This window comes from Rhinatrema bivittatum, chromosome 5, assembly GCF_901001135.1.
Source record: "Rhinatrema bivittatum chromosome 5, aRhiBiv1.1, whole genome shotgun sequence".
Lineage (NCBI taxonomy): Eukaryota > Metazoa > Chordata > Amphibia > Gymnophiona > Rhinatrematidae > Rhinatrema > Rhinatrema bivittatum.
Genome location: NC_042619.1, coordinates 164,249,745 through 164,263,423, shown reverse-complemented (window position 1 = coordinate 164,263,423; position 13,679 = coordinate 164,249,745). Strand labels below are relative to the sequence as shown.

At 44.7% G+C, this 13,679-nt stretch overlaps 1 protein-coding gene across 1 annotated transcript in view; it reads right to left on the bottom strand.

Moving 5' to 3' along the window:
• Positions 1-213: 213 nt before the first annotated feature.
• Positions 214-13,679, bottom strand: part of MZT1 (mitotic spindle organizing protein 1) — a 33,242-nt gene continuing 19,776 nt past the window's right edge. Inside the window, exons 3-4 of the mRNA XM_029603008.1 lie at positions 5,978-6,067; positions 214-1,233 (exon numbers count right to left, since the gene is read on the bottom strand). Coding sequence (XP_029458868.1) covers positions 1,210-1,233; positions 5,978-6,067 — 114 coding nt within the window. The 3' untranslated portion in view covers positions 214-1,209. The remainder of the gene's footprint in view (positions 1,234-5,977; positions 6,068-13,679) is intronic.

Genomic DNA, 13,679 nt, shown 5'->3' with positions numbered 1-13,679 from the left:
GTAAGAAAGGGGATGCCAGCATAACCAGAGGGAAAAAGGTATTCTAGCCAGTAGACTAGCTAGTGATTTTTACATTTGTATCCTATGAGGTGCTGATGACCAGGGACCAAGTTTAATACTGTTTGCTTGTACGTATATCTGGCAGAGAGAAGAGGGAGCTTTAGTTCATTTTTTAACTTTACATTTCACCAAACAAAAAGGATACCACAAATATACACATCAAAATGTTTTGTGATTTTAATGATGTAAATACACATTATTTTACAACAGATTGGATACTTTTGAACTATATTACAGCATATCCATTAGCAGTGCAGCTTAAAGCCAATGAGGTATTCTTAATCCATAAGACATTAAAGTAATGTACATTTTATATGGCAGCTATGTTTCTTTAATTCCTTACAATTGCCAGCACAAATCACTACTGTTTGCTACATAATTGTTAGGGACAATGTTAAATCAATGCATGAGAAATTCAATACAAGCTTTCTTTAAAATGAACAGTTACACTTTTTTCTTTAAAGTATTTTCTGTAGCTTAGCACCTCTATAAAATATCCTAAGGAAGAATTATGCTAGCAGAAATAATGAATGGAGAAGACAGAGGTGATACATTTATATAAAATGGACACCATTATTCTTAAAGCTGCAGAAAGCTATGGGCATGATTCATTAGGTATTTTCTCCTATTCCTTATTGACAGGAAACAAGTAGATGACAGTCCTCCTTTCTTAGAGCTACCAAACATTATAGTTCTATTATTTGCATTGGTCTATATTAAACTTACCAGACCAATCTATTTTGATATCAACTACACACATTTATAAAAAAAAATTTAACTCTTTGCCAAACGGGCTCATTAAATAAATATTTACTGTCTTCTTGCTAATAAAGGCTTTAAGCTGTTTGAATATGGTACAAACAAGATTAAAACACCAACATGGCAACACTCTGAACACAGTGCATCTAATTTAAAGGCACACTAAAAATGCCCAAGACATAGATGCAAAATAAATCTAATTTAAAAAAGGCATCCTTTTAATTGGTTTTAACATAACACAACCTAACCTATAAAAATTAAGATTTCATACAAATCTGCAAATACCCACAAAATATAGCAAATGCTGTATTTCAAAATGTAGGTCATTTCCAAGTCCTCTGCGAACCTTAGAATTTGCCATTTATCTCTTCGAGAGATGTCCTCCCCAGATCAGCTTGTCATATTTTCAGAAGCCTGCAAAAACCAGCATTATTTATCATTATGGAACCACTGAAGACAGACACTCAAACATAAAAATTAGCTGCTGCACCCAAATAATTTATTGCAGATACCCTTGTTCATAGAATATTAAAGATATATTACCATTAAGCATTAATGAATCGGAATATAAGTCTAACACCATATTTACACATTTTCCCTTTCAACCGTGATTTTGAGTATTTCATTTGTTCTCTCCAATAACAATCTGATTCAGCAGAGCTCAGATATATACCTGAACTCTTACTTATGAGGGTTAACACATTCCTCCTTCAACCTAAACATTTCGCACTGCAGCACATGCTAGAACAGTGGTTCCCAAACCTGCCCTCATGGACCCCTAGTCAAGATAGACATGCATGAGATATAGGTACAGAGAAGGGCTACCAAAATGATAAGGGGAATGGAACAGCTTCCCTACGAGGAAAGACTAAAGAGGTTAGGACTTTTCAGCTTGGAGAAGAGACGACTGAGGGGGGATATGATAGAGGTGTTTAAAATCATGAGAGGTCTAGAACGGGTAGATGTGAATCGGTTATTTACTCTTTCGGACAGTAGAAAGACTAGGGGGGGCACTCCATGAAGTTAGCAAGGGGCACATTTAAAACTAATCGGAGAAAGTTCTTTTTTACACAACGCACAATTAAACTCTGGAATTTGTTACCAGGGGATGTGGTCAGTGCAGTTAGTATAGCTGTGTTTAAAAAAGGATTGGATAAGTTCTTGGAGGAGAAGTCCATTACCTGCTATTAAGTTCACTTAGAGAATAGCCACTGCCATTAGCAACAGTAACATGGAATAGACTTAGTTTTTGGGTACTTGCCAGGTTCTTATGACCTGGATTGGCCACTGTTGGAAACAGGATGCTGGGCTTGATGGACCCTTGGTCTGACCCAGTATGGCATTTTCTTATGTTCTTATAGTTGTATGCACTACCTCAATTGTATATCCTTTCATATTTGTGGTAACTATCCTGAAAATCTAAATGCTTGGGGGTCCTATTGCCACTGTGGTTCCATAATCAGCAGATCTCACCAGTAATCGTGCAGGTAGGGCTGCACACATACATAAAAAAAAAATATTCCATGACAATTTTTATTGTGAAAAAAGCTGTGGAAGCAATACACTTTTTCCAAATCAGCTCCAGTAAGATAAAAATATAGAAACAAGGGTTACATGCAAAAGAGGTCAATGTGTCCAGAACTACATGAGCCTGTGAAAAATGTGCAAGTGCTGTTTACTCCGCCCCTCCTCAGAAAGCTCTTTACAATTTGATATTGCCACTTGCTTATAAACAGTGCATTGTTTTTTTTTCCTTGCCATACTATTCTGGATAAAGCTGTGGGGCTATTTTGCCAACTAGAGCTCACATTTAGGACCATATTTAAGGATCAGGCAAAAGCAAAGACTACACTCACTTAAAAAAAAGTGGAAAAAGCCTGCAAGTCAGTTTGCTTAACCCATTATGTCCCAAGGGGCAGATTTTATAAATCTGCTCACACGCGTACTTTTGTTCACGCACCAGGCGAGAACAAGAGTAAGCGAGATTTCAATAGATACACGCGTATCCATTAAAATCCGGGGTCGGCGCGCGCAAGGCTGCCAAAAATCGGCAGCCTGCGCACGCCGAGCCGCGCAGCCTGCCTCCGTTCCCTCCGAGGCCGCTCCGAAATTGGAGGGGCCTTGGAGGGAACTTTCCTAAGCCCTCCCCCCACCTTCCCCTCTCTAATCCACCTCCCCCGGCCCTATCTAAACCCCCCCATCTCTATCACGAAAGTTACGCCTGCTCAAAGCAGGCGTAACTTTGCATGCGCCGGGCCGGCTGCCGCGCTCCATGTTCCGGTCCAGGGGCTGGTCCGGAGGCCGCGGCCACGCCCCTGGGCCGAAACCACGCCCGCAGCGCTGTCCCCAGATGACGTGCTGAACATGCCACGCCCCCCGAATGATGTGCGGATCGTGCCACGCCCTCCCGAAACTCCCCCCCCCCCCCCCCAGGAAAGCCCTGGGAATTACGTGCGTCCCGGGGCTTTGCTCGCGCCGGAAGCCTATGCAACATAGGCTCGGCGTACGCAGGGGATATTTGGGCCAGGTTTTCGGGGGGTATGCGCGTATCTTACAAGCGAACCCCTTTGAAAATCTGGCCCCAAATGTTTTAACAAGTTGTCCTCTAAATAGGACACTAGGACATGAGTTAATAGGTTTGTATGGCCTCCCATACACTTTTCCCTTGAGGGGTTGTGTGGAGATGGGGTGCAGCAAGTTTGTGACTGAAATGTTATAAGATAAGAGCCTTTCATAGATACTGAAGGATGAATTAAATTTTGAAATCCTGGGTCAGACCAAGGGTCCATCAAGCCCAGCATCCTGTTTCCAACAGTGGCCAATCCAGGCCATAAGAACCTGGCAAGTACCCAAAACTAAGTCTATTCCATGTTACTGTTGCTAGTAATAGAAAATAGCCACTGCTATTACTGCTAAGTCAACTTAATTAATAGTAGGTAATGGACTTCTCCTCCAAGAACTTATCCAATCCTTTTTTAAACACAGCTATACTAACTGCACTAACCACATTCTCTGGCAACAAATTCCAGAGTTTAATTGTGCGTTGAGTAAAAAAGAACTTTCTCCGATTAGTTTTAAATGTGCCACATGCTAACTTCATGGAGTGCCCCCTTGTCTTTCTATTATCCGAAAGAGTAAATAACAGATTCACATCTACCCGTTCTAGACCTCTCATGATTTTAAACACCTCTATCATATCCCCCCTCAGCCGTTTCTTCTCCAAGCTGAAAAGTCCTAACCTTTTTAGACTTTCCTCATAGGGGAGCTGTTCCATTCCCCTTATTTTGGTCGCCCTTCTCTGTATCTTCTCCATCCTAATTATATCTTTTTTGAGATGCGGCGACCAGAATTGTACACAGTATTCAAGGTGCGGTCTCACCATGGAGCGATACAGAGGCATTATGACATTTTCTGTTTTATTCACCATTCCCTTTCTAATAATTCCCAACATTCTGTTTGCTTTTTTGACTGCCGCACCTAATATGGAACCTAATATTGTGTAACTATAGCATGGGATATTTTTCCCTAAATGCATCGCCTTGCACTTATCCACATTAAATTTCATCTGCCATTTTGATGCCCAAATTTCCAGTCTCACAAGGTCTTCCTGCAATTTATCACAATCTGCTTGTGATTTAACTACTCTGAACAATTTTGTATCATCTGCAAAACTGATTATCTCACTCGTCGTATTTCTTTCCAGATCATTTATAAATATACTGAAAAGAAAGGGTCCCAATACAGATCCCTGAGGCACTCCACTGAGAAAATTGTCCATTTAATCCTACTCTGTTTCCTGTCTTTTAGCCAGTTTGCAATCCACGAAAGGACATCGCCACCTATCCCATGACTTTTTACTTTTCCTAGAAGCCTCTCATGAGGAACTTTGTCAAACACCTACTACATCTACCGGTTCACCTTTATCCACATGTTTATTAACTCCTTCAAAAAAGTGAAGCAGATTTGTGAGGCAAGACTTGCCTTGGGTAAAGCCATGCTGACTTTGTTCCATTAAACTGTTCTGTGATAGAACACTTTCCACTATTTTTCCTGGCACTGAAGTCAGGCTAACCTGTCTGTAGTTTCCTGAATTGCCCCTGGAGCCCTTTTTAAATATTGGGGTTATATTAGCTATCCTCCTGTCTTCAGGTACAATGGATGATTTTAATGAAGGTTACACATTTTTACTAATAGGTCTGAAATTTCATTTTTTAGTTCCTTCAGAACTCTGGGGTGTATACCATCCGGTCCAGGTGATTTACTACTCTTCAGTTTGTCAATCAGGTCTACCACATCTCCTAGGTTCACCGTGATTTGATTCAGTCCATCATTATTAAATATAAAAGCTTTTTGGAAATTAAATGTTTACTATATGCAAACTAGAAGGACTAGGGGGCACTCCATGAAGTTAGCAAGTAGCACATTTAAGACTAATTGGAGAAAATTCTTTTTCACTCAAATGCACAATTAAGCTCTGGAATTTGTTGCCAGAGTATGTACCATAGTTAGTGCAGTTGGTTAGCTGGGTTTAAAACATGGTTTGGATAAGTTCGTGGTGAAGTCCATTAACTGCTATTAATCAAGCTGACTTAGGGAATGGCCTCTGCTGTTACTGGCATCAGTAGCATGGGATCTTCTTGGTGTTTGGGTACTTGCCAGGTTCTTGTGGCCTGGTTTGGCCTCTGTTGGAAACAGGATGCTGGGCTTGGTCTGACCCAGGATGGCAGTTTCTTATGTTCTTATAAACTATTGGATTATGATTATACTTTTGGACTATTAAACAGAGTAGCGCTGCATGTCCATAAAACTTATATGCGAGTGATTTAAAAGGTTTAAAGTGGGATGCTGAATGTTTTTCATAGAATGAGAAATTACTACTTACCTGATAATTTCCTTTTCTTCTGGACAGTCAGATGAATCCAGAACAAGTGGGTTATGCATTCTTACCAGCGGATGGAGGCAGATTAAACTAACATCACAGTATACACACCCCTGCAGTTACATTAGCCTGCCAGTATTCTCTTCAAAAACATCTGTGAACAAACTAGCAAAATACTTGATGAAAAACAGATAACCATTTCAATACTCAGCCAACAAGCAACACTGAGCTCAGACAAGAATGTAACCACACTAGTCTAGGGACTGGACTAACACTTACCAGTAACCCCTGGAACACAAATGCACACAGGAGGATCATCATGCAATCAAACGGTAGCCAAGGGAGGGAAGCCGGATACATCTGACTGTCCTAAAGAAAAGGAAATTATCAGGTAAATAGTAATTTCTCATTTATTAGCGTCCAGTCAGATAAATCCAGAACAAGTGGGATGTACCTGTCCATTGGTCCAATCAAAACTGCAAGTCCAAAGGCTGCGTCCTCCTGAGCTTGCACATCCATAAGATAATACCTGAAAAGGTGTTTAAGGAGGACCACATTGCAGTTCAGCAAATGTTGACAGGAAACAATCTAACTTTTGCCCATGACACTGCCCGAGCTCGAGTGGAATGGCCCAAACCATCCCAGCATCGACATACATGGTCGTGACTACCTCCTAAATCCAGTAAGCTATTGTAGCCCGTGCGACTGTCTCTCCCTGTCTAGTACTGCCATGGAGGACAAACAGGTAATCTGACCTATACAAAGGCCCAGTGACCGCCAGATACCTGACAATATGCCGCTTGATATCCAAGGGCCGCAAGAGATGAGAATCTTCTACATCTCTCTCCCTGACCAGAGATGGCAGGGAGACGCACTGGTTCAATTGAAACTCTGATCACTTCCGGTAAAAAGAGAAATGGCTCCTGGCAAGACAAGGCCTGTAGCTCAGAAACCCTATTGCAGAACAATTTGCCACAAGGAACACTGTTGTCAAGGTGGAGAACTTTCTAGCTCTTACCAGGGTGGAGATCACTGTTGCAGAGTATCCACGTTTCAGCAAGCGAACCCTTTTTGGAAATGCACCTCTGCCCATTCCATAAGATCTATTTCCTGTGACTCTTGGTACCTCCCTGCCAATTGATTTAAGCCACAGTCATGGAATTGTCTGACATTATGCAGACCGAGCGACCCTACAGCCTGTCGCCAAACTATAAACATGCCAACTGGACCACTTTGGCTTCCAGGCGATTGATGTTCCAGACAGACTCCCTGCACCGTCAGCTCCTGACAGTGAGCTCCCGTCAATGAGCTCCCCAACCAAGGAGACTCATCTATTCTCAGGACTAGTCAGTCCTGAGTGGAGAGCAAAACTCCCTTCTGCAGATCATCAGCCTGCAGCCACTACTGCAGTTGGGAGAAGATCTCCATTGGCAGGTGGAGCCAAACCAAATAGTCCTAAGACTGCAGATTCCGCCGAGACAGCAGGGAGCGCTGATGAGTACTCATATGCGCCCTCGCCCACAGCACCACTTCTAGGGTCGCCGCCATTAAGCCAAGGACCTGCACATAAAACCATATGGTCGGGCGCAGAGTGTTCAGACTGAGTTGAGCTAGCAAATTCTGAATTTGAGCTTCCAGCAGGAACACCTCGGCCTGCTTTGTGTTGAACTGAACCCCCAGGTATTCCAGTGACTGAGAAGGCTGAAGACTGCTCTTGGCTAGGTTCACCACCTGGCCAAGCTCCCACAACAGGTAAATCACCTTGCAAGTCACCAGGCAGCTCTCTTCCAGGGACTTGGCGCGAATCAGACAGTCATCCAAATATGGGTGTACTAGGAGTCCATCCGCTCTCAACTCTGCCGCAACTACCACCATTACCTTAGAACCAGTTCTGGGAGTGGTGGCCAGATCAAGGGCAGCAGCTGAAACTAAAGTGTTGTCCCAGAAATGCGAATCACAAGAAGCGATGTTCTAGTCAGATGGGAATGTGGAGATATGCCTCTGACAGATCCAGAGAGATAAGAAATTTCCAACTGCACGGCCATTATCACTAATCACAATGTCATGTGAAAATGCTTCACTCACAAATGATGATTGACACCTTTGAGGTCCAGGATGGGACGAAAAGAGTCCTCCTCCTTTGGCACAACAAAATATGGAAAATCGCCTGGTATTTTTTTTGAGACCTGGCCACTGGGACCACAGTCCTCATTACTGAGGAGCCTTACCAACACAGTTTCCACTGCCTGGTTTTTTTTTTGTTTTGTTTTTGTTTGGCGAGCGGCAAGGAGACATCATGAACATGTCCCGAGGAACACTGTGAAACCCTAGTGCACATTCCTCTCGTATCACCTCCAGGACCCAGATATCAGCCCATCTCTGATAAAAAAAAAAAAAAAAAAGGCGCCCCCCTACCTCCTGTTCTCGGAGGTGGGTCAGCAAACCTTCAATGGAAGGCTCGGGAGAAGTTCCACTACTCGAGCCTGCACCTTTTTTGGGTGTCTGGGACGAAAGGACTGAGACCCAAAGGGTCGAGTCCTCTGACGTTCACTCCTCTACAGGGTCGAAAACACTTGGATCCTCTAGTACACCCTCTCATGTGAAGGGAGGGCTGTGCTTACTTCTTATCCTCCAGCAAACGAGGAACTGGAAATTCACCCCACTTACTGGTCAGTTTCTCCAACTCACAACCAAACAAAAGCAAGCCATTAAGGGGCAATTTGGTGAGGTTAGCCTTGGAGGTTGCATCAGCTGACCAAGTTTTCAACTATAACTGATGCCAGGCCGCTACTATCGAAGCCACCCCTCTGGCTTTAGTGTGGACCAAATCACAACCTGCCTCCGCTAAGAAAGCGGCAGTGGGGTTCACAATGGCCCTGGAGTTTACCCCAGAGTTATCAAGCTCCTGAGAGAGAAGGAAACAAGAGCGAGACACCAAGGAACAAAACGACGAGATCTCCAAGGTAATTGCCACTGCTTCAAATGCTCACTTAAGGACAGTCTCAATCTTTTTAGCATAAGCATTCTTCAAGGCCACTTCTCCTTCCACGGGAATTGTGATCTGCTTGGAGACTGCACACACAAGTGCATTTCCACCTTGGGAAAAACACAAGTGCTCTCTTACCACTGGATTCAGAGGGTACAGGCCTTCCAAAATCCAACCCCCTTTGAAAATAGCCTCTGGGGCACCTCACTCAAGACCAATTAATTCTCGAATGGCCTCCATCAGTGGGAAAAGAAACAGATGCTTTATGCAAGGAAACCAAAATGGGCTCTCTCTTTGGCTCAAATACTGAATCTACCCCAGGAACTCCAAGCAATTTTCAAGGTCTGGGAAATCAGAGCTGGCAGTTCATCTATAGGAAACAGCCTCAACCTAGTCCTGCCCAACAAGAAGTCCAGGCGAGGTCCCCCCCCGCCCCCCTCCCCTAGAAGGATGGGAGCCTGAGCCTGAAGAAAGGACTGCATCCCTTGAAAAATTCTACCCATGAAAAAATAGAAGCATCTAGACCGGAAGGGACCTGAGGTATACTCACAGAGCTACCTTCCAAAGCTGAGGAACCAGTTAGGAGAGCTCCAAAATCAGGTGCCCCACCTGAATAGTCTTTACACAGACCCACATCTGGCTAGGAAGAACCAGACTTAGTGAAATCAGAGGAAGGCAATTCACCCTGAGCCTCCAAACAGCGCTGGCACAAATCAACGGGCACTCCTGCCTCAGATGCCTGTATGTAACAAGCAATGCAAAGAGAAAAACACTTCGACTTCTTAGGCACAGGTGCCATGATGGCCAACGCCGCACTGGGGGAGAAACTAGGATGAGTGATGGATACATAATCAGAAGAACTGGTAGGGGCGCAAATATTAGGAGGTGGAAGAATCAATGGGGAGAAGAGAGTGAGGAAACAGGCATCGTTGGATATGGTAGGGGATGGGGGTGAGGGCTTGGAAGAGAAGTAATAGGAAATGGGGAGGAAATGCATATAGGAGTCAAGGCAGGATTCCTAGTGGAGGCTCCCTTTTGTTTTCTGTCGCACAAGGATCTGCTACAGAAGGAACCGGTTCTTCACAAGGATCCAACCTGATTCAGTCTTACGGTTTGACCCTTGAGAGGGTTCGCCTGTTAAAATGTGGTTATTCCTCTGTGGTGATTGCCACTTACTCCGCGCGTTCGCAAGTTCTCCACTTCCGTGGCTTATGTGCGGGTTTGGAGAGTTTTTGAGGCCTGGTGTGAGGAGCAGGATGTTCTTCCTTGTTCAATTAAGATCCCTCTCATTCTGGATTTTTGCAGGATGAATTGAATAAAGGCTTGGCACTTTATTCCTTGAAGGTGCAGGTTGTGGCTCTTGCCTGTTTCAGAGGCCTGGTGAATGGTGTTTGTTGTCTCATTCTGATGTGGCCCATTTTTTTGAAGAGAGTGAAGCATCTTAGGCTTCCCTTGAGGCTACCAGTTCCATTGTGGAATCTTAATTTGGTGCTGGACTTTTTGGCAGGCCCTACATTCCAACCACTGCATAGCCTTTCCTTAGGGCTGTTTTCCTCGAAGACTGTGTTCCTGGTGGCTATATGTTCTGCACATCGATTTCTGCACTGCAGGCTTTGTCTTGCCAGGAGGCGTTTCTTCGGGTGAATCTAGGGATGTTACAACTGCATACTGTTCCATTCTTCTTGCGCAAGCTAGTCTTGGTCTTTTGTTTGAATCGGTCCATCTCCTTGCCTTCCCTGGATAAAGTCAGGGATGCAGAGGAGTTTCGCCTTTTGCACTCCTTGGATGTTAAGTGTCTTGTCATGCGGTATCTGGAGGGCTCAGAGTCTTTTCGAAAGACGGATCGCCTGTTTATTCTTCATGGCGGGAGTAAGCAGGATGCTCCGGCTTTGCGGGCTACCATAGCTCATTGGATTAAGGAGGTATTCATGGCCGCATATGTGGATCCTGGAAAGCCATTGCCTACTCAGATTAGGGCTCAGGCAATGTCATGGGCAGAGGTTAGTCTGTCTCCCGTCGATACCGGTCAAGCTGCGACGTGGTCCTCCTTGTACACTTTTTCCAGGTTTTATCATCTGGATGTACAGGCCCGGGAGGATGCAGCCTTTGCACACATGGTGTTGATTGAACAGCGGGCAGCCTCCCACCCTGTTGGGGAGTAGCTTTGGTACATCCCACTGGTCCTGAGTCCATCTGTCTACACACTAGGAAATGAAGAAGAGCAAGTTTGCTTACCGTAAACCATGTTTTCCATAGATAGCAGATGAATTAGCCATGCTGTCTGGGATGTCCTGCTGTCCTGTAGGTGGCGGAGCTCTCTAAGTAAAGTTCTAAGTCTTGCTGTAGTGTGTGCCTGCTTGGCACACCCCCACTCCCCTCTACAGAGTCTCCTCAGTCCGTGGTTAAGCAAGTATAGAATGCAAGACTGTCCAGGGAGGTGGGAGGATCAGCATGGCTAATTCATCTGCTATCTACGGAAAACACCATTTACGGTAAGCAAACTTGCTCTTTTCACGTAGATAAGTAGCTGAATTAGCCATGCTGACTGGGAGTCCCCAGCTAACAACTTGAGCTGCACTTGTTATTGTTCTGTTATTTGTATGCTCAAGTTGCAAAAAATGTAGTGCGGACAGTCCTTTGTAATATGAAAAGACAGTTAGGAGGTGCCCACTTGTAAAATCTGTTTGCCAGTGGATGCATCTGATGAAGCAAGCTTATCCAAACAGTAATGAGTGGTGAATGTATGAAGTGACGACCAAGTCGCAGCTCTGCAAATGTCAGGAAGTATTTCTTCACGGAAAGGGTGGTGGATGCCTGGAATGCCCTTCCGGAGGAAGTGGTGAAGTCTAAAACTGTGAACGACTTCAAAGGGGCGTGGGATAAACACTGTGGATCCATCAAGTCTAGTGGGCGTAAATAAAGAGGCGGCAGCAAAACACTGCACAGAGCGGCAGTAGCCACAGAGGCATTCACGGAGCGGGATGCCAGTGGCCAGTGGTTGGTGTTCCGCCTTCACGGAGGGCTGCCATCTCCAAAAAAAACAAAAACAAGAAACAAACAAACAAAGCAGGGGTGGGTAAGAGTATGGGGCAGGGGTGTGGCCTGCTTGTTGCGGCGGTTGCTACCCCTGTTAGAGCTGGATGTTCACTGGGATGCGGATACAGCGCTGCTCTCGGCATGGTGGAGGGGTGGAAGGGAGTTGGGGCCGGAGGATGCTGGAAGCCAATAGTGATGGGTGGGAGGGAGAAAAAGGGTGGAGGGAGAAAAAGGGCGGGGAAAAAAAAATAAAAATAAATAAATAAATGGATGAACTGCGTGGCTTGCTGGGCAGACTGGATGGGCCGTTTGGTCTTCTTCTGCCGTCATTTCTATGTTTCTATGTTATATCGGTATGTCACGTAGGTGGGCAATAGAGGTCGCCATTACTCTTACTTGATGAGCTTTAGGCGTAGATGATATGGTTTTTGAATAACGTTGGTAACAGAATTGAATGCAATTTGTAATCCAGGATGACAAAGTTCGTTTTGTGACTGGTAAGCCAGGCCTGTTTGGATTAAAGGAGAGGAAGAGTTGAGAAGGTCTGGAAGAAGAGGTTGTGCGTTGCTTATAGTATGCCATTGTTCGTTTGCAATCTAAGGTATGTAGCCTATGCTGAGACGCATCAGTAGGAGGACATGGATGAAAGGTTGGTAGGGTTATGGATTGAGTGAGATGGAAAGATGAAACTACCTTCGGAAGGAAAGTGGGATGTGGACGTAAAACAACCTTATCGTGGTAGAAAACCAGATATGGAGAGTAGTGAACAATAACTTGCAGTTCGCCGATTTTCTAGCTGAAGTAAGCACCACTAGAAAAAGGACCTTCCAAGACAGGTACCTTGTGACAGGTATCAAGTGGTTCAAAAGGAGGCAACATTAGTTGTTCTAGGACAAGGTTTAAGTCCCACGGCACTGGGGGTCTGCACACCGGTGGGTGTAGTTGCAATACTCCTTTCATAAATCTGGAGATGAGAGGATGAGTGGAAATTGGTGCATCATTGTGTCGTAAATGAAAAGCTGCTATAGCACTAAGGTGAACTCTGAGGGAAGCAAGAGCCAAATCTTTCTGATAAAGTGTATGGAGATAAGATAGTAATGTTTCCGCCGGACACATCATGGTGCACAGACTTAGAAATCAATGTCCAAGTCGGAGCACCATGAGGTACAGCTGAACCATTTTCTTCTGTAGTTTTGTCTGGTCAAAGGTTTTCTAGAGGAAAGTAGAATATCTTCTAATTGAGGCGAGAGGTTTAGGTTTTGAAATAGCATCCTTTCAACCTCCACGCCGTGAGGTTAAGAGAGTAGTGGAGCGGATGGTGAAGTGTGCCCCTGTCTTGTGTGAGTAGACGAGGGTTGGCTCCCAGTGGTATTGGATTGTCCACTGACAGATTAGTTATGCGTACCATGGTTGTCTGGGACATGCCGGAGCTATCAAGATGAGATTTGCTTTGTCCCAGATACATTTCTGCACTGTGCTTGAAATCAAGGGTATTGGAGGGAACGCGTAAAGGAGGTGTTGAGACCAGTCCATGAAGAATGCTTCTTGGGTCAGTCTCTCATGGCTGGGATAAACTGAACTAAACTGCAGCACTTTGCGATTGTGTTCTGTGGCAAATAGATCGATGTGAGGCCACCCCCAGGTGTGGAAGATCCTTAGTGCTACACTGTTTTGAAGTTCCCATTCGTGGGGATGGAAGATCCTGCTGAGTTTGTCCGCTCTGGTATTGTCTATGCCTGGTAAGTATGTCGCCTGAAGTACAATGGAGTTGGTTGTTGCCCACTCCCAAATGGATACCGCCTCTTTGCAGTGTCTAAGAACCGGACCCTCCTTTTTTGTTTGTATAGAAGATTGCCACTTGGTTGTCCATATGTATCATTACCATTTTTCCTTGTAATTGCAGACGGAAGGCTTGAAGAGAATTCCGGATGGCTCAGAGTTCTAAGAGGTATATTTGTT